The sequence below is a fragment of the Lepidochelys kempii genome, chromosome 8, assembly GCF_965140265.1.
Source record: "Lepidochelys kempii isolate rLepKem1 chromosome 8, rLepKem1.hap2, whole genome shotgun sequence".
Taxonomy (NCBI): Eukaryota; Metazoa; Chordata; order Testudines; family Cheloniidae; genus Lepidochelys; species Lepidochelys kempii.
The window spans coordinates 48,594,059-48,619,423 of record NC_133263.1 but is presented as its reverse complement, the minus strand read 5'-3'; the positions used below and the strand labels follow the sequence as shown (position 1 = coordinate 48,619,423).

Below are 25,365 nucleotides of genomic sequence, written 5' to 3'. Positions count from 1 at the left end.
AGGGTATGTTGCATCACAGCAGGGCAGAGGGATGGGGCACTCGGGCGCCACCCGCTCCAATCTCTGTGGCTGGGGCAGGCCCTGCTGCCCAGGGGGCTGGGAGCGTGGCCGGTGTTGCCTGGCTGGGCCATGGTGGGAATGCTGGCGTTGTTTGAGGGGCCAGAGCTTCTGGATAGGAAATGGTGCGGTGAGCAGGTGCTGGACATCAGTGACTCCGACCTGCCCCCCAGCTGCTGGCCGCCGGCCCCGAGCACGCTGCATCCCCCTGGCTGCCTGAGCTGGATGCCGAGGGTCAGGCGCCGCTGGTGGATAGAGCCATGTACGGTTGTCTCCACATCCAATCCACTAACCGCAAAAATGGACTGCAGATATGAAGTGGATATCCGTGGATTTTCAGGGCTCTACTGATGCATCCTAGGATTGCATTAGCCTTTTTCATGGCTGCGTTGTATTGTGGCTCATAGTCATCCTGTGATTGATCAATACAGCCAGGTCATTCTGTATCCTCCTTTATCCTGTGTCCTCCTTTATCAATTCCAACTGATATGTCCCCAACTTATAGCAAAACTTCTTGTTCTTAGTTCCTATGTGCATGACCTTGCAGTTCGCACTATTACATTTCATCCCATTTGTATTTCTCCATTTTTCAAGATCATCCAGATCTTCTTCTATGATATTCCGGTCCTCCTCCATATTCGGAACACCTCCCAACTTTGTGTCCCCTGCAAATTTTATTAGCGCACACCCACTTTTTGTGCTAAGATCATGGATGAAAATGTTAAATAAGATTGGTCCTGAGGCAGAACCCTGAGGAACTCCGCTAGTAACCCCTCTCCAGCCTGACAGTTCACCTTTCAGTATGACACATTGTAGTCTCACCTTTAACTAGTTCCTTAGCTGTCTTTCAATTCTTGTATTAATCCCCATCATCTCCAATTTAACTGATAATTTCCTATGTGAAACTGTATCACGTGCCTTAGTGAAATCTAGGTAGATTGGATCTACTGCATTTCTTTTGTATAATCATTTTTGTTGTCCTTTTCTATATGTTCTCCAATTCAGATATCTTTTTTTGAGACTGGCTGACCAGAATTGCACACAGTACTCAAGATGTGGGCGTTACCATGGATTTATATATTATATTTTTATATTATCTATCCCTTTCCTAATGACTCCTAACATTGTTAGCTTTTTTGACTGCTGCTGCACATTGAATAGGTGTTTTCAGAGAACACGGACTCCAAGATTTTTCTTGAGTAGTAACAGCTAATTTAGACCCCATCATTTTGTATGTACAGTTGGGATTGTTTTTTCAATGTGCATTACTTCGCATTTATCAACATTGGACGACAAAATGGTAGATGAAATTCAGTCATCCTGGAGCAGGAGGGGCTGTCAGTGCCTGCAGGAGGAGTGATGGGGCCCTTTGGGGTGCCTGAGGTCCCTGTCCCTTGGGCAGAGATATGATGGGTCCCTTGTGGGGGGGGGGCGCTTGTCAGTGCCTGGTGGTGGGTGGCAGCAGTGCACCTGGGGTCCCGGTGACTGGGGTTAAGGGTAGCATGGGTCCATGGGAGGACCTGATGTGGTGGGGAGCTGTCAGTGCTTGGTGTAAGGTTGATGGGGGGCCCTAAGAATCATAGACTTTAAGGTCAGAAGGGACCATTATGATCGTCTAGTCTGGCGTCCTGTACAACGCAGGCCACGGAATCTCACCCACCAACTCCTGTAACAAACCCCTAATTTATGTCTGAGCTATTGAAGTCCTCAAATAGTGGTTTAAAGACTTCAAGGTGCAGAGAATCCTCCAGCAAGTGACCCGTGCCCCATGCTGCAGAGGGAGGCGAAAAACCCCCAGGGCCTCTGCCAATCTGCCCTGGGGGAAAATTCCTTCCCGACCTTTAAAGGCCATCAAGACAGGTGTTATGCTTCACAGGCACAGTTTATTCACTCTGAAGTTTTAGCAATGGGACAACATTTGGTGGTTGTGCCTTTGGGCCCCAAAGTATTGGGGTTATCAAACATCATGAGTTTAGGCTTAAAAAAAAAAAGGCAGTTATTTTTGACCTTTGTCCTATTTTGTGCATACAAGCTGCAAAAAACATTAAACCCAAAAACTTTTTCCAAGAAATATGGCAAGGGGATCAGCAAGGGAGTAAGGAGTTTGATTAGGTCAAAGGAAAGTGTATTTGCTGTTTGATCGCTGATCTGTATGCACCATAAAATAATCCTATAAATAAAAATAGATCACATCTTAATCATGTCCCGTCAAATTCCAAATGCTTCCCAATTATTTTCTCAACATAGGTCATGTAACCTCAAGATTTGACATTTTATTTTAAAGGTTTACTGCTGCTTGATGGTAATTTAACGGGATATACACTTTATCTAGTGCTCTTCATGGCTGGGTCAGGTCTGTGGAGGGCCCTGGAGTGAGGTAGGGGGCCATTAGTGCCTGTGGGAGGAGTGTCGGGCTATGTGAGGAACAGTCACAGGGAAATGGGAGTGGGTGACAATTCCACATTGGGAAAAGGAATTTTTCTGTGGTGATGCTGGGTCTGGGTCTGTGGAACCAGAGCTGGAGCCCAGAGCCCATACCTCTATGATAGTTCCATAGACAACTCTGCTGGGAGGTTGCTTGGTGTCATGCAGAGGCCCTGGGGGGATCAGCCGTTGATCTGTGCTCCTCTGCATAATCTTCCCAGCCAGTGCTCTGACAGTTGTGGGACTTTAAAGGTGCATTCTTTGTGCTGCTGTTTTTCTTTGCAGACCCGCAAAATGGATCTCTTAACGTTTCCCAGATATAATCCTAGTGACATCATAACTCACATCCGCAATCAGATCCTAACAGGATCCGAAGCTAAAAACCTCTCCAAAAATGACTTGTTTCCAAATCCCAAGGTAAGAATGCTCTGGAAACAGAGTAGCTTGCTGCTGGAGGACAATGTAAATAGAATAGTGTATTCAGGATTTTACCACATAACACTTATTTGCAAAAGTAGTCCTGGCTGTGGTAAAAATATTCACATGAGGAAATATTACAGTTGTAGTCTGCCATCTTACAAGTGAGCAGACAGACCCTTGCATCTGCATGCAGTTTCATGATTAGGACATTGGAACCCATAACTTGGTTTTATGAAATTGGGAAACCTGCTTTACCAGGCCATACTCTGTGTAACAGATTTAGCCTAATGACAGTGAATGCCATTTGTCTGTTGCTTAATTGTTAGCAACAGTTCTGCCTTAAAGACCATGCATTTTGCCAGGTGAAGGTGCTTAGCCATGTATTCAGTAATGTGAAATTTGAAGCTCTGGTAATACAGTACAGAAGTTGCAGAATTCAAATAATGGAATGCACTGAATATCTGAATTTCTTTATATTTACACATTGTCATAAATCTTCATAATCTTTGTGAAAAAATGAAATGTCTCTTCATTTGTTAAGGGCAGAGTACTACTTGTTTGTGATTTATTCTGTGTGCTATAAATCACAAGGAAGTCTAAATAGTAATTTACAGAGAGGAAGCTCATCAATAGAAGTCACTTGGTATTAGTGTACTTGTAATTACTGGAACTAAATGTTCTCTCTCTCCCTCTTGTAGCGTGAGGTATTGCACATGATCTTCATGAGAACCTTGCAGAATGTGTATGGAATCCGTCTGGAGCACTTCTATATGGTGCGTATACAGTTGTGCACAATTAAGTGGGGGAAAAAAAAAAGAAAGTGAAACTCAGCTTCCAGAATAATGAAAATTAACAGTTATTAAAGCACTGGGTTTTTTGAATTTTTAAATTAGCTGATCCTTCTAGCACTTTGTGTAGCTGAATGTGAATTTGAAAGTCCTGTGGTGTATTGCATTGAATCTACAGCATTTAGTTAACTGATAACTTCAGGTGTAATACAGCTAGAAATACTGGATACTATTATTTTCCCAGTCTGCTGTATTTTGGGTTTAACCTTTCTCAAGACAAAATAAATATAAAAAGTACTTTAAAAATACTACTAAAAATAGAGTTGAGAACAAAGCAGTCCATGAAATGGACAGCCTGGGCAAACTAAAAACTGATTCCTCATTAATTTAACACTATAGAGATTTCTATCTCCAGTGTTACAATAATAACTAATCCCTAACAGCCCTGTGGCTAAATAAGTACTAGCCACATCTCTCATATGGGCAAACTGAGGTACAAAAGTTGTAACTTGCCAAGGTCAAGGGAAGTCTGTCATAGCCATGAATAACGTAAGGATTCTTGGCTTCCAGAAACTTTGGTTTCAGGGCAAAACTCCCAAAACGAGCCTCTGCAGAATGTGCGCAATGCATGTTTCAGTGACCACAGAATGTCACCTTGAGTCACCCAGGTACTGTGATAAGATTGCCTGGAAACCTTGCTTCAGCAGAGCCCGAGACTTGCTGCCTACTCTTTTAGACATGTCAGTTTGGCATGTGCTGATCTGGAGTTCTTAACTAACATTGAGTAACTTCTTCAGTATAATGTCCTCCCTTCCCACCAGGGGCAGTGGGTGCCATGCTTTAGTTGAGATAAATCCAGAGCAACTGAGATCAGTGTGGGGAGGATCAGAGCTGTAGTCTGAGCCCCAGATATGTGCAAAAAAAGTAAGGAACAAAATGATTTTGTGAAATTTTGTTTTTTGGGGTTAGGGCTGTTTCTTGGGAGCCACTTTCTCAAATGACACCAACTTGGCTCACGGACTCTACTCAGCACCCCCATGAGGCATAGCAAATTTCAAAACAATCTGAGCCAGCATGTGGATTTTAGAGTACTTAGAATAGTCTACTTTCAAACAGAAAGCAACACTCCACCCTTTAATTATAGTGGAGTTGGTGCTACACTCTAATATACTTGAATGAGTGCATTAAAATGTAATGCAGGCGTGTAAAAAAAAAAATACTATAACATTACATGGCAGCACAGGAATCCAGACCCACATTGTTTTGAGGGGGTAAACCAAGAATTTCCTTACTAATTATCAGCTTGTGCTAATATCTAAGGCTCAATTCTAGTCTGAAACATGGCAGTGCATCATAAATCCGTTATTGCACTTGAACATTCACACCTGTTCTAGCCTGTAATGTTACTTGACCATAGCCTTAGTTAACTGTATTTCTTTGATTCCATCTAAAGGATTCAGTGGGCCAGGTGATTATTTTTTTAGTTAGGATGCTGTATTTTTGTATTGTGTGAGCAAACCGTTCTTGTTTCCAGGTGGTATTGACTAGGCAAGCACCTTCCAATGTTATCACTTAGCAGCTGTTTGAGAAACCCCGCCCTGGAAACACCAACCTTCCTACCCTGTCCAGTTTTCAACTACTTGGTTCTCAAAACATTATTCTGTGAGCCACCAGGACAGGGATCCACAGGCTGCAGTTTGGGAACCACTAACTTGCCTTTGCCTTGACGTTTAGTGATAGTTCCCCACCCATGTTTATCACCTCTGAGTGACTTGCCCATAAAAAAAAAAACTAGTGTTTTCCCCATATGAATACTCCTTGTAATAGTCTTATTTATTGACTCTTGTGTTTAGATGCCGGTCACTGTTGACATAATGTATCCACAGATTGTTGAAGGCTTCCTACCTATTTGTAACTTGTATATTAATATGTGAGTACAACAAATGGATTTTTTCATACCGCTCATTCATTATTTGATTGTAGTTTAATTAATTTTTAGGTGATTGGCCTCTGTGCAATTGTGGTTGTCCTTCAACTTGTTGAACTTGTGTGAAATAAAATTTAGCAGACTAACAAGAGGCAGCTAACAGTTTAGTGGCTAACAGTTTAGTAGATTAAGAATCTGCTGCCAGCTGCTTTTTATCCAAATGTGTGAGATAGCTTTAATGCTTTAGGATTGTGAGACTGAGGTTTAGATCAACAATAAATAATGGCAAGCTAGTGAGCATGCAATTGAATTGGGAATAGCTTGAAGCAGTTCACTGAGGCCTATGGCATATGATACGGAGGAGGATCTTAGAGTAGCTGTTACATAAGCCTGAAGTATCACCCCAGTTATGTCTATCATTGTTAGAGGCACTGTTAGAGGCATCTAACAGACACCGCTCTATTCAGCCTGTGGTGGAATAATTGACATTGGGCAGACTGACTTATAAGTTTCATATTAGCCACTCCTATTTTTTTTCTGTTTCCATTTCTAAGGCCCTGTCTACATTGCACAATTAGGTCAGTGTACAACAGCTTATGTTCAATTATGGCAGTGTACACTACACTGTTTTCTCCTGGATGTAAATGTAGACACTGCTTTACTTAGGCTGTTGGCTGTCTTGTCAATTTCATGCTGGAGCCGTGAAATTGACAAGACAGTTGGGCAGTTAGAGGCCCACTGCCCCTGGCTCTCTGCTCCCAGCCAGGCTGCTGTCCAGAGGCTCCCTGCTCAGGGAGATAAGTAGTCCTGGGTGGCTGCCCCCATTTCCTGGCTGGGAGGAGAGAAGTCCCAGGTGGTTGTCCCCTCCCATCTCCTTCCCCCCATTCCTGGCTGGGAGCATGGAGATGAGAGCCTGGGGGGGGGCACCTGGGGTCACAGCAGGAAGCTGTGGGGAGCTGAGAGCCCTGGCTCTTGGCACCCCATGCTGCTCCTCTTCAGTTGGTGGAAGTGCTCATGGTGAGGCCACACATCACTGACAGAAGGAGGATGGTGTGGACATCAGCCACAGCAATAATTACTGCGGTGGCTGTAAGTTGACCTAAGATAGTAGAGTAGTGTAGTGTAGATATGCCCTAATACACTGAAAAAATAAATTTAAGCTTCTGAGAGAAGCTGGAGGGTGTACTATGTTGAAAAGGAAGGACATTACAAGAAAACAGTGCAAAACTGAAGAATGCATTTAATGTGATATTCCCCACAAGAAGAGGATGTGCTCTAAATGGGCAGTTAAAACTCAGCATTTACTAAAGATATACTAATATAAAACGCTACAATAAGAGAACGTTAAGGTTGTAAAGTAAATTGCTCCATGGTATCTGTCTCCTTGTGTACTTACTTTCAACCTTGAATAAAATGAGCATATACAATTTTTTTTCTGCCAGACCCCTCCCTGTTTCACTGTGCGCAGTGGGATGGTGAATGAGGCAAAGATCTACAGTGGATCAGCATTTGAGGACAATCTTTGCAAAAACACAATTTAAAATTAGTATGCTGGATATTGGAGATCACTTTAGGGCTTGTCTACACAAGCACTGAGTTTTTGGGAAGCTGGGGTATGTATCTACCCTGCTCTAATCTGCTGCTCACAAATGTCCATGTGAACCCTGCTGTAGCTCACTAAAAGTTCCCTAATGCACTTTAATCCATTCCTGTTCAAGTCAGGGTAGATCAAAGCTCTCTACAGAACTTTCAGTTTGCCACAGTGGGGTTTACACGGATGCTTGGCGCATGGCAGGCAGTGTAGGATAGATTTACACCTCAGCTGGCCATGAACTAAGTAGACAAGCCCTTAACTGAACAGAATGTGAAGGACATCATTCTGATTTGGTAGGCTAGCATAGAAAGTTTTCCAGATCTGACAAATGTAGTTCTTATGTGCCAGTCCATGGAAAAAGCACTGAAAAATTCCTTTCTTGTTCTACTGCACTAATAAACAACCCAGGTGTGTAAAACCAAACATTCTGTCTATGCAGCATGCTGCAACAGAATCAACTGAACTGAATACACTCTTACAGAAGTTTCAGAAAACTTAAATTGAGTCTATTGAGACCTATTGGTTTTGAATAAGTTATCCATCTTTAAAGAAAAGATCCCACAAAATAAAACGTGAATGGAAGTTCTTCAAATATCTGCTTAAACATTACTAGCACCTTGACATAAATATAAAGGGAAGGGTAAACCCCTTTAAAATCCCTCGTGGCCAGAGAAAAAAATATCTCACCTGTAAAGGGTTAAGAAGCTAAAGGTAACCTCACTGGCACCTGACCAAAATGACCAATGAGGAGACAAGATACTTTCAAAAGCTGGGAGGAGGGAGAGAAACAAAGGGTCTGTGTGTCTGTCTATATGCTGGTTTCTGCTGGGGATAGACCAGGAATGGAGTCTTAGAACTTTTAGTAAATAATCTAGCTAGGTATGTGTTGGATTATGATTTCTTTAAATGGCTGAGAAAAGAATTGTGCTGAATAGAATAACTATTTCTGTCTGTGTATCTTTTTTGTAACTTAAGGTTTTGCCTAGAGGGGTTCTCTATGTTTTGAATCTAATTACCCTGTAAGGTACCTACCATCCTGATTTTACAAGGGGGATTTCTTTATTTCTATTTACTTCTATTTCTATTAAAAGTCTTCTTGTAAGAAAACTGAATGCTTTTTCATTGTTCTCAGATCCAAGGGTTTGGGTCTGTGATCACCTATGTAAATTGGTGAGGTTTTTTATCCAACATTTCCCTGGAAAGGGGGGGGTGCAAGTATTGGGAAGATTGTTCATTGTTCTTAATATCCAAGGGTCTGGGTCTGTAGTCACCTAGGCAAATTGGTGAGGCTTTTTACCAAACCTTGTCCAGAAAGTGGGGTGCAAGGTTTTGCGAAGTATTTTGGGGGGAAAGACGTGTCCAAACAGCTCTTCCCCAGTAACCAGTATTTGTTTGGTGTGGTAGCGGCCAATCCAAGTACAAAGGGTGGAATATTTTGTACCTTGGGGAAGTTTTGACCTAAGCTGGTAAAGAGAAGCTTAGGAGGTTTTTCATGCAGGTCCCCACATCTGTACCCTAGCGTTCAGAGTGGGGAAGGAACCTTGACACACCTCACGAAGCATTGGTTGATACTGCCCACTAAAATGCTCTAAATTTAAGTGTCCTGTGAAAAGTAACTTAAAAAAAAATATCCTTAAGCAAGGCACTGTAACAACTCAGGATCTATAATACTAGTTTGTTAATGCAGTACTATCAAAATGTTATTTGTGAGTTTATTCTGCCATATCTGATCACCATTGTGTACAGTACCAGGATACATTCAGACACTAGTGTTGTGGGAGAACACTCATGTACTCTAGATTTGTATAGGGCAAAAGTACTGTAGTGGCCATTTGAAGTAGGCTTGTTCACAGAACTAATAACATTCAGTATCTTTTAAAATTTTTTTTCTTCCCACAGGGAGCGTTTTCTTCCGGTCTGCCGTATTAATGACTTTCAGCTTGCTGATGTCATAAATCCAAGTAAGCAAGCATCTGTTAACCCATCCATGTCTCCACATGCTCACACATGATGCCTGGACCATTTCTATGAAAGATCTTTGAAGACTCTTGGGTTTTACTTTCTACGCTGGGGTACACAATTGTGGTGTAGTGGAACCAGTAGCTGCCTATTTTTGAACCTCATGGTATGGCCTGCAGAGAAGACCAGTTCAGTAAAGAGTTCTTAAAATGTTTATTAGCCATTAGCTTATTAGCCAAATTGGCCAATCCAGTTACAACTAATTAGTTGTTAAATCTCAGCTCTCTTACAAAACATTACAGTTCTGTCTTGCTACTAGGTTAGATAGGTTTCAGAGTAACAGCAGTTAGTCTGTATTCGCAAAAAGAAAAGGAGTACTTGTGGCACCTTAGAGACTAACCAATTTATTTGAGCACAGTACTCCTTTTCTTTTTAGGTTAGATAGTAATCGTATGTTTTACAGTAGTTTTGCAATATATGGTGATTATAATTACTCTTAAAAAGTAGAAATAATTCTGAGTAGGTGACAGGATTGGAACTTGATAATGTGGATTTCCTGCGGGAAATATTTCTATAGAAAACACTTGTATTTCCTCCTTTCTTCCACTCTCTTGCCAACGCAGTGTTGCAGTTCTGGTGTGGCACAGGCCATTCAGGAAAGACTTTGTGAATTTGCTAAAGAAATTTCTTTAAGTTGATTTCTGCATCTTCCTGTTTTCCTGCCAGAGCGTTTGAGGTTGGCCAGGAATGTCCTTGTTCTCTATTCCAAAATTCAATTTGAATTGAGCTCAGAGAAGGACCTTCTCAGTTCAGGGACCTAGCTGTGGATTCTCTTTGAATATGTTTGCTGAAGTCCCTGTGTAGCTGTCTTCAGGGTTTAGTACAAGGTTTTTCTGTTTGGGTTGCTGACCTTTTTTTGCCTCCCTTAGAATCACAGAATATCAGGGTTGGAAGGGACCTCAGGAGGTCATCTAGTCCAACTCCCTGCTCAAAGCAGGACCAATCCCCAATTTTTGCCCAATATCCCTAAATGGCCCCCTCAAGGATTGAACTCACACCCCTGGGTTTACCAGGCCAAAGCTCAAACTTCTGAGCTATCCCTTCTTTCTTTTTATCAGATATTTTTTGTACTGACATTAGTCAGTGTTCAGTGTTTTCAGGGGAATGGCTGTTTTCCTGAGACATTATGCTCAGTTTGAAATTTATTTTTAGATTGTATAAGGTCCTTGACAATGCATTTGGATGCATCATAAATCCATGGCTTGGTGCAGTTGATCGTACAATCAAATTATATCTTTTTCAGATACTGGTAAGGTAATAGCTATAAGACTTGGGTTTTGTTTAAATTTTTTCAGAGATTGACATGACTTAATCATATCAATTTAAGTACATTTCATGACTGAGGAAGATTTGTTCCTGTCTAAAACATAATTGGTTCAGTAATAGATATCTCTTAAAATACCCCTCTCCCCCCAACTGGCATTGAAATTCTGTAAGAAATTCTCTTCTAAGCCAATATGGGTAAATTAACTTCCTAACTTTCCTTGGAGTATAGTACATGGTACTTTTCTTCATTCAGTCTTTGCCTCCATTTAGCTGTTTGAGTTTTGCTCAAGTTTTCCAGTTATGGGGCATATAGAGTCCAAAACACTCATTCTTTGCTATTCCTCTCTTTTAGAAGCAAAGCGGACAGCTCGTTTCTTGAGTGGCATTCTTAACTTTATTCACTTCCAAGAATCGCGCCGTGAGATCTACATGGAATTCCAGTGGGCATATGTAAGATTATGTATAGTTTATAAGAAACAGCTCAGATAAGACCATCAAAAATATAATTAATATTAATTTATATCTGGAAGTTTAGAGGAGGTTTAAGTACTGTTTGGGAAATTACACTAGCATGCCATGTGTTACAACTTTTTTTAAAGGGGCTGTAACAACTTTTTGTCTTTCTGTAAGACAGATCTTGAAGAGAAAAAAAATATAAAATTCCAGGTGACTCCTGCCTATCTGTTAGGGAAAACATTTAAGTGTTTACAGGGTAGGAAGGAGTCTTAATTTTTTCCAGCTGTTGGAAAGGCAGCACCTACAGGTACCAGCTGAATACAGGCAAGTCTTATTGTGCCATTGAGCTGTAGGCTTTGATCAAACATGAGGCACTGGTATATAGTTTCAGAAACACTTTGGTGTGGTACTCTGTGGAAACATGTCAATTCTTCTTTTCAACTAACTTCAGCCCATTTAAGCATGCCTCAGTGTCTGGAAGAAATAAACAGCTGTATAAAGGACAAGCTGGGTCAAAGTCAGTCTAGGAAAGACAGTAGTGGTGATGGGAGGAAGGGGAAGTTAGGAATTTGCCTATTCTCTTACCTCACCTGGTGTTGAATCTGACCAGTATGTGGAAAATTCAGCTGGTGAAGCACACAGTTCTCTGCATCCTAGCCAACAAAACGTGACTAGTGCTCCATGACTTCCTCTGGTTTCTTTTTCATTTCCAATCTGACTTGGAAGTGGGAGTGCTAACCTACAAAGCCACAACTGGTTAGATCCCATCTGTTATACGGACTGCCTTGTTGGCAGTATTTTGACAGTTGCACTTACAGGGGTGATGCAGCTGGTGATACCCAGGATAAGACTTGGGCACTTAAGGTAAGATGCTTTCAGCTGATGGAGCTTGGGTATGTAACTTAATGCCAGAGAAGATCAGATTGAGCCCAAACCTAAACACATTCAGATCAAACACTTAAGACCAACCTTTTCAATAAAGCCTTTGCCTAATAATGGCTTCCAAAAAACCATGGTGTAGAAACAAAAGGGGAGTGTCTTTCTTCTCAAGACTTGATTATTTCTAATATGCTTGCTGCCTTGGGAGTTAAGATAAAGTACATGAACTGTGTATAGCTTTTCTGCTGATTCTGATATACATCCTGGATTTCATCACTTACTTAACAGGGTCTTTGGCAATTGAAAGGCACAGGATAGACGTAACAAACACTGACAGACCCTTGCTAACTATGTGGAACAGTAACGTTAAAAGTCACACTTCTTATAGGAGAGAATGGGGGTTTCTGTAGGCGTAGGAGCCCATTCTGTGACAGTATCTTAAAGGACACCAGTTGCCACATAACTACAGTTTGTTATAATCAATATTTGAATATATCCATCCTTGTAACTTGGTATGAACTAGACTACCTGTCTATCAATGTGCTTGTTTTTCCTGTTGCACATTAAATTTAGTATTTGGATATTTCTGGAAATAAACATGCATACTGGAATCTTTAAAATATGGGCTTCAGTACAGGGTAATTGTCAAGTCAGTTTTTAGGCCTCGCAACTGGGGCCCCCTTCTCGTATCTCGTGAAATATTCAAGCATAGGGAGCAAAAACTTGGACACTTGGAAAACTTTCACTTTGAGGAGAGCGTGACAGGTAAGTCACTATGCAGAAACTATGCCCTGGTCTACACTAGGACTTTAGGTCGAATTTAGCAACGTTAAATCGATTTAAACCTGCACCCGTCCACACAGTGAAGCCCTTTATTTCGACTTAAAGGGCTCTTAAAATCGATTTCCTTACTCCACCCCTGACAAGTGGATTAGCGCTTAAATCGACGTTCCCAGCTCGAATTTGGGGTACTGTGGACACAATTCGATGGTATTGGCCTCCGGGAGCTATCCCAGAGTGCTCCATTCTGACCGCTCTGGACAGCACTCTCAACTCAGATGCACTGGCCAGGTAGACAGGAAAAGAACCGCGAACTTTTGAATCTCATTTCCTGTTTGGCCAGCGTGGCAAGCTGCAGGTGACCATGCAGAGCTCATCAGCACAGGTGACCATGATGGAGTCCCAGAATCGCAAAAGAGCTCCAGCATGGACCGAACGGGAGGTACGGGATCTGATCGCTGTTTGGGGAGAGGAATCCGTGCTATCAGAACTCCGTTCCAGTTTTTGAAATGCCAAAACCTTTGTGAAAATCTCCCAGGGCATGAAGGACAGAGGCCATAACAGGGACCCGAAGCAGTGCCGCGTGAAACTGAAGGAGCTGAGGCAAGCCTACCAGAAAACCAGAGAGGCGAACAGCCGCTCTGGGTCAGAGCCCCAAACATGCCGCTTCTATGATGAGCTGCATGCCATTTTAGGGGGTTCAGCCACCACTACCCCAGCCGTGTTGTTTGACTCCTTCAATGGAGATGGAGGCAATACGGAAGCAGGTTTTGGGGACGAAGAAGATGATGATGATGAGGAGGTTGTAGATAGCTCACAGCAAGCAAGCGGAGAAACCGGTTTTCCCGACAGCCAGGAACTGTTTCTCACCCTAGACCTGGAGCCAGTACCCCCCGAACCCACCCAAGGCTGCCTCCTGGACCCAGCAGGCGGAGAAGGGACCTCTGGTGAGTGTACCTTTTAAAATGCTATACATGGTTTAAAAGCAAGCATGTGAAAGGATTACTTTGCCCTGGCATTTGCGGTTCTCCTAGATGTAGTCCTAAAGCCTTTGCAAAAGGTTTCTGGGGAGGGCAGCCTTATTTCGTCCTTCATGGTAGGACACTTTATCACTCCAGGCCAGTAACACATACTCGGGAATCACTGTAGAACAAAGCATTGCAGTGTATGTTTGCTGGCATTCAACCAAAATCCGTTCTTTCTCTCTCTGTGTTATCCTCAGGAGAGTGAGATATAATTCATGGTCACCTGGTTGAAATAGGGTGCTTTTCTTCAGGGACACTCAGTATAGCCCATTCCTGCTGGGCTGTTTGCCTGTGGCTGAACAGAAATGTTCCCCGCTGTTAGCCACGGGGAGGGGGGAGGGTTGAGGGGGTAGTCACGCGGTGGGAGGAGGCAAAATGCGACCTTGTAACGAAAGCACATGTGCTATGTATGTAATGTTAACAGCAAGGTTTACCCTGAAAGAGTGTAGCGACTGTTTTATAAAATGTCTTTTTAAATACCGCTGTCCCTTTTTTTTTCTCCACCAGCTGGATGTGTTTCAATGATCACAGGATCTTCTCCTTCCCAGAGGCTAGTGAAGCTTAGAAAGAAAAAAAAACGCACTCGAGATGAAATGTTCTCCGAGCTAATGCTGTCCTCCCACACTGACAGAGCACAGACGAATGCGTGGAGGCAAATAATGTCAGAGTGCAGGAAAGCACAAAATGACCAGGAGGAGAGGTGGAGGGCTGAAGAGAGTAAGTGGCGGGCTGAAGACAGGGCTGAAGCTCAAATGTGGCGGCAGCGTGATGAGAGGAGGCAGGATTCAATGCTGAGGCTGCTGCAGGACCAAACCAGAATGCTCCAGTGTATGGTTGAGCTGCAGCAAAGGCAGCTGGAGCACAGACTGCCACTGCTGCCCCTCTGTAACCAACCGCCCTCCTCCCCAAGTTCCATAGCCTCCACACCCAGACGCCCAAGAACGCGGTGGGGGGGCCTCCGGCCAACCAGCCACTCCACAACAGGGGATTGCCCAAAAAAAAGAAGGCTGTCATTCAATAAATTTTAAAGTTGTAAACTTTTAAAGTGCTGTGCTTAAAGTGCTGTGTGGCATTTTCCTTCCCTCCTCCACCACCCCTCCTGGGATACCTTGGTAGTCATCCCCCTATTTGTGTGATGAATGAATAACGAATGCATGACTGTGAAGCAGCAATGACTTTATTGCCTCTGCAAGCGGTGATTAAAGGGAGGAGGGGAGGGTGGTTAGCTTACAGGGAAGTAGAGTGAACCAAGGGGCGGGGGGTTTCATCAAGGAGAAACAAACAGAACTTTCACACTGTAGCCTGGCCAGTCATGAAACTGGTTTTCAAAGCTTCTCTGATGCGTACCGCGCCCTCCTGAGCTCTTCTAACCGCCCTGGTGTCTGGCTGCGCGTAACCAGCAGCCAGGCGATTTGCCTCAATCTCCCACCCCGCCATAAACGTCTCCCCCTTACTCTCACAGATATTGTGGAGCACACAGCAAGCAGTAATAACAGTGGGAATATTGGTTTCGCTGAGGTCTAACCGAGTCAGTAAACTGCGCCAGCGCGCCTTTAAACGTCCAAATGCACATTCTACCACCATTCTGCACTTGCTCAGCCTGTAGTTGAACAGCTCCTGACCACTGTCCAGGCTGCCTGTGTACGGCTTCATGAGCCATGGCATTAAGGGTTAGGCTGGGTCCCCAAGGATACATATAGGCATTTCAACATCCCCAACAGTTATTTTCTGGTCTGGGAATAAAGTCCCTTCCTGCAGCTTTTGAAACAGACCAGAGTTCCTGAAGATGCGAGCGTCATGCACCTTTCCCGGCCATCCCACGTTGATGTTGGTGAAACGTCCCTTGTGATCCACCAGAGCTTGCAGCACTATCGAAAAGTACCCCTTGCGGTTTATGTACTCGCCGGCTTGGTGCTCTGGTGCCAAGATAGGGATATGGGTTCCGTCTATAGCCCCACCACAGTTAGGGAATCCCATTGCAGCAAAGCCATCCACTATGACCTGCACATTTCCCAGGGTCACTACCCTTGATATCAGCAGATCTTTGATTGCGTGAGCTACTTGCATCACAGCAGCCCCCACAGTAGATTTGCCCACTCCAAATTGATTCCCAACTGACCGGTAGCTGTCTGGCGTTGCAAGCTTCCACAGGGCTATCGCCACTCGCTTCTCAACTGTGAGGGCTGCTCTCATCCTGGTATTCATGCGCTTCAGGGCAGGGGAAAGCAAGTCACAAAGTTCCATGAAAGTGCCCTTACGCATGCGAAAGTTTCGCAGCCACTGGGAATCGTCCCAGACCTGCAACACTATGCGGTCCCACCAGTCTGTGCTTGTTTCCCTAGCCCAGAATCGGCGTTCCACAGCATGAACCTGCCCCATTAGCACCATGATGCATGCATTGGCAGGGCCCATGCTTTCAGAGAAATCTGTGTCCATGTCCTGATCACTCACGGGACCGCGCTGACGTCGCCTCCTCGCCCGGTATCGCGTTGCCATGTTCTGGTGCTGCATATACTGCTGGATAATGCGTGTGGTGGTTGATGTGCTCCTAATTGCCAAAATGAGCTCAGCGGCCTCCATGCTTGCCTTGGTATGGCGTCCGCACAGAAAGAAGGCGCGGAACGATTGTCTGCCGTTGCTCTGACGGAGGGAGGGGCGACTGACGACACGGCTTACAGGGTTGGCTTCAGGGAGCTAAAATCAACAAAGGGTGTGCCTGTACATCAAGGAGTATTTCAGGCAGGACTGCACGGAGGGTTCCAATAAGAAATGGTGCACCAAAGTTATCGTTGTTATTGGAACAAGGAGGTTAGCCTGGCCTCTGATTGATACATGGCTAGATTAACCTCGCTGCGCCTTCTCTGTGACTGACTGCAGTGTGATCTAGACAGGGGAGGAGGAAAATGAGTCCAAAACAAATCTGGTCTATTTCTTGTTCTGACCCACTCCATCTATCCTTTACATCTTTGGCTGGCAGCAGACAAAAAAGGCGCGAAATGATTGTCTGCCCTTGCTTTCACGGGGGGAGGGAGGGTGGGAACGGGGTCCTGACGATATGTACCCAGAACCACCCGCGACAATGTTTTAGCCCCATCAGGCATTGGGATATCAACCCAGAATTCCAATGGGCAGCGGAGACTGCGGGAACTGTGGGATAGCTACCCACAGTGCAACGCTCCAGAAGTCGACGCTTGCCTCGGTACTGTGGAAGCGCTCCGCCGAGTTAATGCACTTAATGCACTTAGAGCATTTTCTGTGGGGACACACACACTCGAATATATAAAACCGATTTCAAAAAAACCGACTTCTATAAATTCGACCTAATTTCGTAGTGTAGACATACCCATGAAGCTAGAACAACAGACCACTAACTACTAAGTACAGACCAAGAACTACCAGTAATTATCTCAACTGGGTAGGGTAGCAGTACAAATAAATTATGAAATGCACATGGATTGTAGGACCAACCTGGCTGTGTGAGGAACATGTTGTGGGTTGATTATAAATCTGCTTGTTCTCCCATATAATGTAAACCAATCACTAAAATACCTTAAACTTAATTTACAGAAATCAGCTCTGGAAAAAATACAGCAACTGCAGACAGCAAATCAGGAGGCAGCAGTGAAGCTAGAGAAACTTGAGTGAGTACAGGGTCTAGTAATTGACCTCTGTGGATTTTGCAGTTATAACACATATGCACGTGACGTCTAACGGGAAATATTAAGCTGTTGTCTTAGAACAGAAACGATGTGGTTGTTGACTGACTTTTCTAAATCAACTGAGGCATTATGTGGCCTCATCAGTGTCTGAGAATCTATTTTAAAGATAGAGGTAACCATCTTTCTTCCTTCCAGGCTGTAAGAGAAATAGCTTGGTTAAGTTTTTAAATTGACTTATTTTTCTGTGTAAAGCAATTGAGGGGAAAGTTAACATGAGTTTGCATTTAATTCTGAAATTGATGAAGCAGGTGATCAGTTTTATTTATTTCCATAGTTGAGGTCCAGCTCCTATGAAAGTTCTGTCTCCTGAGCTGATCAACCTTCTCCTGTTGGTCAAATGTTTCATAGCTGTGGAGAGAGGGAGGGACTCTCTTGTACCTAGTGCTAATCCTATGGGCGTTTGATTAGCTAGCCCATAACTATAATTCAGGCAAACATAAAACTTTTCCCATGGCATCTTTCTCTGTTTGCTGGTGGTTGCTCTTTGAGTTGTTTCCCTAAAAGCTTGTGGGGGTTACTTTCAATGCCCTAGTGAGTCGTATTTAGAATTAGAGATTTGATATTCTGAGCGTCTTGTTAGCATTGATTGTGGGAGATAGTAACTTCAGAAACATAGTACCATTTTATTAGAATGAAAGAATGCTGTGTTCAAGAGCATATATACAGTGGATATAGTTTAAAGTCCTTTTCAGAACTTAGGATTCATGGTGGATAACCAGCTAAATGTGACCTTCCATTGGCTGATGGCCAGTGTGACTGTTGGATGTATAAGCAGAGGAATATTGAATAGGAAGTGGTATTCTCTGTATAACCTTTGCATTGAGACCATTACTACACTAGTGTCCATTTCTCATGTCCACACTTCAAAATGGATGTGGAAAAGATTCAGAAAAGAGCTATAAGAATGATTCAAGGTCTGGAAAATATGTCTTAGACTGAGCTTACGTCTGTCACTTTATTTAGCTTAATTAAGAGAAGGTAGAGAGGTGACTCCATCACAGTCTAAAGGTATCTGGATGGGGAGAAGATGGCTGATAGAGGGCTCTTTAATTATGCCTTTGCCTGCTTGACAAGATCAATAGCTGGAACTTGAAACTAGACAAAATCATACTAGAAATAAGGTACACATTTCTAATATGGTGAGGGCAATTAACCATTGGGACAAGTAACTAAGTTGGATGTGTAGTGGCTTCTAAATCACTTGAAGTTTTTAAAGAACTAAACAGATGCTCCAGCTCAACCACAAGTTAGACTTGCTACAGGAATTACAGGGTGTAACTCTGTGGCCCATGTGTTTTCAGGAGGCCAGATTAGGTGATCACAATGGTCCTTTCTGGTGTTAAATCTGTGAATCTATTAATGAAAACCAAAATGTAGTATAACAAGTAGCTGTTTGAAAGATAGGAGACAAAGGATAGGAATAAATGGTCCATTTTTACGATGTACAGAAGTGACCATCGGAGTCCCCCAAGGGTCCATACTCCTACCTGTTTTCACTGTTCACCCCCTTTTCCAGATGATTAATAAATATGTTGAAGAGGCAAAGTTAGCAGATGATTCATAATTATTCAAGAGGTTAAATTCAAAGCAGATTGTGAGGAGTTAGAGGGATCTCATAAAACTGGTGACTGGGCAACAGTAAGGCAGATGAAATTCAACATTAAGTGCAAAGTAGTGTATACTGGAAAAAATAATCCCAACAATCCCTATACAGCTAGAGTGATAGGTTCTAAATTAGCTGTTACCACCCAAGAAAGATCTTCGAGTCAGAGTGAAAATGACTGCTCCATGTACAGCAGCAGTCAAAAAGGCTCACTGTGTTAGGAAATGATAGAAAATAAGACAAGTAGCATAATGCCACTATATAAATTCATGGTGTGTCCACACCTTGAATATTGTGTCCAGTTCTGGTTGCCACATCTAAAAAAGGATATAGTGGAACTGGAAAAGGTTCAGAGAATGGCAACAAAGATTGTCACAGGTATGGAACAGCTTCCATATGAGAAGAGACTAAAAAGATGGGGTCTGATCAGCTTAGAAAAAAAATGGCTAAGGGGGGAGTTATAATAGAGGTCTATAAAATCTTGAATTGTGAGGAAAAAGTGAAGAGAGAAGTGTTTACCCTTTCATACAACACACAAACCAGGGGTCACCTGATGAAAGTAATAGGCAGCAGGCTTAACACAGCAAGAGAGAGTACTTTTTCACACAGCGCAAAACTAAAGTTGTGGAACTCATTGCCATGCGATGTTCTGATTGCCAAAAGTATAACTGGGTTCAAAAAAGAAATCCCATCCTCGGGGTCACCCTAACCCTCTGACTACCAGAAGCCAGCAGAGAAAGATGGGTGGATTCCGCCATAATTGCCCTGTTCTGCACACTCCCCTGGAAGCTCTGTCACTGTCAGATAGGATACTGGGCAAGATGGACCATGGTCTGACCCAGTATGGCAGCTCTTACAGTTGTATGTAAAGTTGCCAGTCCTGTCTCCATTTACCTTCTTTCTAATAGTTATATTTATTGTATACATTAGTATGTGCTGCTTGTATTATCTGAACCAGGGTCAGCTTTTTTCTCAAACCGCAGCATGCGGAGGAAGAGGAGCCACATCAAAGCCTGCTCTGCAGCTGTGCTGTCTGGTAGCTCTTGGTGAACACTACTGGAGGAGGGAGCACTGCAGGACCAGCTAGCAGTGTATGCAGCTGCTCGCCTTAAAGGGAACTATGCTACTTGTGTACCTCACAGGAGATGTTGAGGGTTAATTAGACTAGTATTTGCAAAGCACCATAGAAAAGCTAAATAGTTGTCCTGCATCAAGTTTTCAGTGTTCTGTATCTTTAAGACTTTGTCCCGCTTTACTTTTTTGTCCAGTGTTACTTTTCTGTTCTTGATTTCTCATTCTTTTTGCTCCCTTGTCTTACTCACTCCCTTTGCATATTTAAGCAAGTCTGCACTCCTCCTGTTCCATGGACTTTCCCTCTCCTCCAGCCCTCCGTTAGCTTCCACCCCATCAGATAGGGCTCCCTTATGCCCATTCCTTTGGCAGAGTACTCAAGTTTATCATCACTATACTTTGTCACCGTTATGGACTACAGGTCAGTTTCTCTCTCTGGGATGTCCCACCAGTGACTTGCTCCACTATCAGTCACTAGTTCCAAATTCGGGTTGTTCGAACTAAAAGTATGTTAAAGAAGAAGATCCTATTTTAAATATGCCTCAGACTAATATTTCTAGAGTCTTAGTTACAATTATACAACTACTTCTGACTCACTGCATGGGGTTAGCTGCCTCCTTTACTCATGTTTTCTGGCCCATTCTTATCAGTCCAGCTCCCCACTGTGGCACTGTATTCCCCCCCCCCCAATATCCATAGCCTCTTCTTGTTCTTCTTTGCTAATTTCCAAGACCAATTTGAAAACTAAAGTTTTCCAGTACCCAAGAATTGCTCTCAGTACACACTGGGAGAGTCTCCTGTCTGATGTTAGCCCTGTGCTTTAAGTCTACCGCTTTAAGCTATATTGCTACAAAAATATTACATTTTATAATTAAAATATCTAGATAGAGCAATATGTCATAGTATCATTCTCTCACTCTTGTTTTTGCACTTTCTTCCGTGTTGCCTCTTAAACGTACAGATCTTACTCCTTGTGCTCCCTCTTTACTTAAATCACTCCTTAAATTATACCGGAGCTATGAAATCTTTCAACAATAACCCACCAAAGCAAGATTAAAAAGAAAACGATGTGAGATTAGGTCTTCAACTGTTCATCCAGGTCACTGTCTGTAGCTGAACCTAAGACCCTTCGAGGCAGGAAAAGTCTTTCTGTACTACACAGCCTGAGCTCACTGACACCTGACATGCACTAACAAGATCAAACATCATATCTTTGTGTTTAGCACGATTCCAGTAGAGCAAAAAGCAGAGTTCAAGCAGCTGTCTGATGATATTAAAGAACTACAGCAAGTACTAAACCAGGACTATCGTCAAAAAACGGTATGCCCTATTTACGTGTGTCTCTGAAGTTCTGTCACAAAGTAAAACTACTATGACTTCTGATTGTGGGCATTTATTATTTCTTTGGATTTATCCCATGAAAATTTGATTAAAACTAAAAGCAAGTCAAAATATTTAAGGTATTTACGTCTATCCTGATCTGAGTCATATGGTACTCCCTAGCATTAACTTGTGCTGGTACCTATGAGGGAATGAAGCTATCAGCTGGGTCCATAGGGATCAGAAGCAGTGTGTGAAATAGTCTGTTTTTCATTACAGAAACACATTGCTTGTGTGAGGAACTGAGATCTGCTGCATTATAATGAATATTGTGAGACTGATTCCTCATTTAATTTTGTATTGCTGCCTACTTGAACTGAAAGGGTTAAGTCAAACCAGAGCTGGGGATTGGCTTGGGCAGGAAATAGGGACTTAAGGGTATGTCTGCGATGGAGTTTGCAGTGTGATGGCAGCTCAGGTAGATATACCCATACTAGTTTTACCTGTGCTAGCATGGCTAAAAATAGCAGTGTAGATGTGGGGGCAAGGGCTGTACAAGCACACCAGGGGTCCTGGCTACCTGTTCAAACCTGTGCTGCCGCATCTGCACTGCTTCTTTTTTAGCCACGCTAGCACGGGTGTGTTTACCCAAGCTGCAGTTACTCCTTCGATTGCAGTGTAGACACCCTAAGAGATAAGACAGCAGCAAGTACACGTCTTCAAAGCAGCTAAGAGTACTATGGGGCTATCACTGGGACATGCTAAAGATCAAAAGACACTGACTGGTTAAAAGATGTCCCTAATAGAAAGGGAGGGGGAAAGTAGTCAGCATGTGCACATGGGTGGTGGGGGGAAGAGAGAGGAGCTGCAGGCAGGCATGTTCTTTCTAAGCAGGGCCTAAGCATCTAGGCCAGGAGTAGTTAAAAGGCAAGATCCATGTAGTTAGGTCTCCCTTTTTGTTGTTTGTAACCCATCATGTTTCTGAAAGCTGTTCTGTTAATATTCAGCAATACTGTTTGAGAAGGCTGTGTGGCCTCTGTGCATAAATCAATAGTAACCACTCCCAGGTGCATCAATAGCAAGATCCAAACCGCAGCTGGACTTGCTGAAGTAGTCACGGTTGGTACTCCGGGGGCTGTAACACAGGTCCTTGTCTAAGGGTGGGTGAACTGTGGAATTCCACCCAAAGCCTGACACCTGTGGGGTGCACTTGCTGAGAAGGGATAGCTGTGCAGGTAGCTGGTAACTGCTTTTTTCAGTAGTCTTTTCTCTGTAGTAAAAGTTCAAACTTAAAACCAGAAGCCATACTAATAATTCTCCTCTTTTAATTGTCAAACAATTGTTCTCTTCATTAGACAGCTTTGCAAGAAGTGACTTCCCAAAAGAAAGCAGAAGTTGCAGAGAGAACTCGAAGTCTGGTAAGTATAACTCAATTTAAATGAGATTTGAACAGTAGCCTGCAGTAAGTGATGGAGCTTCTTTTAATATAGCATCAGATTTTTCTGCCTGACTTCTACTAGCTATGTGCGGTGTGAATGGTTCAGATAATGAAACTTGATTGCATTTTAAAAACCACGTCTATATTTGTATTTCATGGAAACTTGCATGATAAGAATAAAGTTTGGTTTTGATATATCTGGGACTCCAGCTCTTGTAACTAAGGTTTCTAACTCCAGGTCTAAACACAATTTTTGTACCAGTATAGCTATTTTGGTTAAGGATGAGACTTTTATATACCAAAATAATTATCCCAGTACAGACCCTAATGTGGATGCAGCTATACTGGAATAATGGTGCTAATACCAATATAGCTTATTCCCTTTCCCTTACAGGAATAGCTATACTGGTATAAGCATCTTTATATTAGTAGAACTGTGCCCACACAAGAGGTTTTGTAACATTACGACTGTACTAGTATAGTAAAAGCAGTACAACTTTTGTTTGTAGCCAAGGCCTAAACACTTCCATTCCAAACCCCTATTTTCACCTTTCAGGCTGAAATTTTCCAGGCTTGATCTCTGCCCATAAGTGATACTTTGGGCAAGCTTGAGTTGAAAGATTTCAGCCATTTGCATGTGAAGAGTGTGGGGGAGGTGGGAAGCTATAAAAAACAAAATCTTACAACTTTGTGAACTGCTGTAATAATGCTGACAGAGCTGGAGTTATAAAGTTGAAATTTGGCACAGAAGAAGCCCTCATGGAAAAGTCCCTTTAAGCATTTGAAAATTGGGTTTTAAATTGATTAAATTGTGAGCCTTTGAAAATTTCACTTTATATATGCATAGTGCAGTTGGTATGATGCCCATTTTGTATGTTGCACATCAAATGAAGCTGAGCTCCTTCTTACTGATCCTGTAAGGTGCCTGGGATGTATTATTCCTGTTGTACCTTGCCTCCATCTTCTTTGGAAAGAAAAATATGTAGGTGTTAAGTACATCTGGTCCTAAATCAGAAAAGATAATGGACCATTAGAACACTTAAAGTTGTGTAAGTATGCAAGGTGGAAATATTGCTGGTATCTAAAGTTGTAGAACAGCTGTATTTTGCACTGTACTAAAGAAATAAAATGATCCCATAACTGAAGACTATATTGTTTCACGCAAATAAAAGGATAGCATTAAGGCCGGATATGCTACGTTTGGAAATTCCTGATTTGAATGCCTAACTATAGAACTGTGACATCCTTTTAAAGTTGTTAATTCTTGATGGAATAGCTATATCACCTTTAAGTCTTCAAAGAATGTGAAAACACTCTACAATGAGTGGGGGAAACAGGGCATCCCCTAAATTCTCAGCAGTAGCCCGTATCTTCTTAGATATTACCTATTTTACCGAGAGAATATTGGCCAGGACTAGAACTGGGCCAAATGGAGGAAAAAAATTATGAATATTCTTGTGAATACAGCTTAGCTTAGCTCTACTGGTATTTGTGACCTCTTATTCATTAACATTTGGGTAGTGAGTTTCATTGGCATGAATGTTTGCAGCAAGTATGAGTGCAGCAAAAATAACATGCAGTCCTGTAACTCAAAATTGTACCATAACACACATACAAAAGGGAGCAGATTTAAGGCAGCCTTCACTTTGGCATTTGCTGATCTGAGTGCTTTGTTTGGCAACTGTAACATTCTTAAGAGAATTTAATAGAATTTTGTTTTTTTAAAAGAAAAATACTAAAACAAAAATGTTATGATAGCAGTAAAATGCTCTCCTCCACAAGATGCTCACTGCAGAACCCTGCCTCACTGAACTTCTTTTCTCCCTTCTACTTAAAGCATCAGAAGGCAGATAGCAGCTAATCAGAAGGCAGAATAGCTATATCACCTTTAAGTCTTACAGCATTAGTAAAATTGAGTAAAATAGAGATCAACCACATTTTAATTGTCTTGCTAATTAGAATCAGCTAAAAGTGACAATGGCTACTTTGAAAGAAGAACAAGAGCAATTGAAATCAAAAATTGTAGAGTCTCCAGAGGAACTGAAGAATTACAAAGAACATATGAAGGAGACTGTCCAGAAACTCAAGAAAACCAAGGTGAGTCTTGATCACTGTACTATGGCTGCTTTGTACTTAGTACAGTCTATTAAATTCCCTCTGATGGGCAAGACATGAGTAATGATATGAGTCTGTCTTCTGGCATAATATTGAGAGCTGCTTGTGCATCATTTTCAAAAAGACCAGCAATAGGTGACTAGCCGGGAATTTAAGAATTTAGTTTATAATGAAAGAAAACAAAGACATCTGATATTTAGAGAACACCTCCTTTAAGGATGGGATCACAAGTAGTGTTATTGTTCCACCTGTAATACTAAACTTAGAAATGTTGGGTCCTTGAACCTGTCCAGCTGACTGCATCCATCATCCTGACACTACCACATATAGCTGGCACTGTTTTGACACCTCTTCCTAGGCCCTGGCCTTTTGACGAGGTGCTCCAGGGTTACCTCTGTTCTCACTCAGTAGTTCTGAATCTGGAGGCTTGCTTTCTGCTCTCTGGGAACACTTTATCCCAAAAT

The 25,365-nt window shown here is 42.6% G+C and overlaps 1 protein-coding gene across 2 annotated transcripts in view; it reads left to right on the top strand.

Annotated features, from left to right (window-relative positions):
* Positions 1 to 25,365, top strand: part of NUF2 (NUF2 component of NDC80 kinetochore complex) — a 36,055-nt gene that overhangs the window by 2,303 nt on the left and 8,387 nt on the right. For both annotated transcript variants that reach the window (XM_073358206.1, XM_073358207.1), the window contains 9 exons: positions 2,767 to 2,898; positions 3,600 to 3,674; positions 5,543 to 5,619; positions 9,110 to 9,171; positions 10,848 to 10,945; positions 17,203 to 17,276; positions 21,252 to 21,348; positions 22,704 to 22,766; positions 24,746 to 24,883. In XM_073358206.1, coding sequence (XP_073214307.1) covers positions 2,776 to 2,898; positions 3,600 to 3,674; positions 5,543 to 5,619; positions 9,110 to 9,171; positions 10,848 to 10,945; positions 17,203 to 17,276; positions 21,252 to 21,348; positions 22,704 to 22,766; positions 24,746 to 24,883 — 807 coding nt within the window. In that variant the 5' untranslated portion in view covers positions 2,767 to 2,775. The remainder of the gene's footprint in view (positions 1 to 2,766; positions 2,899 to 3,599; positions 3,675 to 5,542; positions 5,620 to 9,109; positions 9,172 to 10,847; positions 10,946 to 17,202; positions 17,277 to 21,251; positions 21,349 to 22,703; positions 22,767 to 24,745; positions 24,884 to 25,365) is intronic.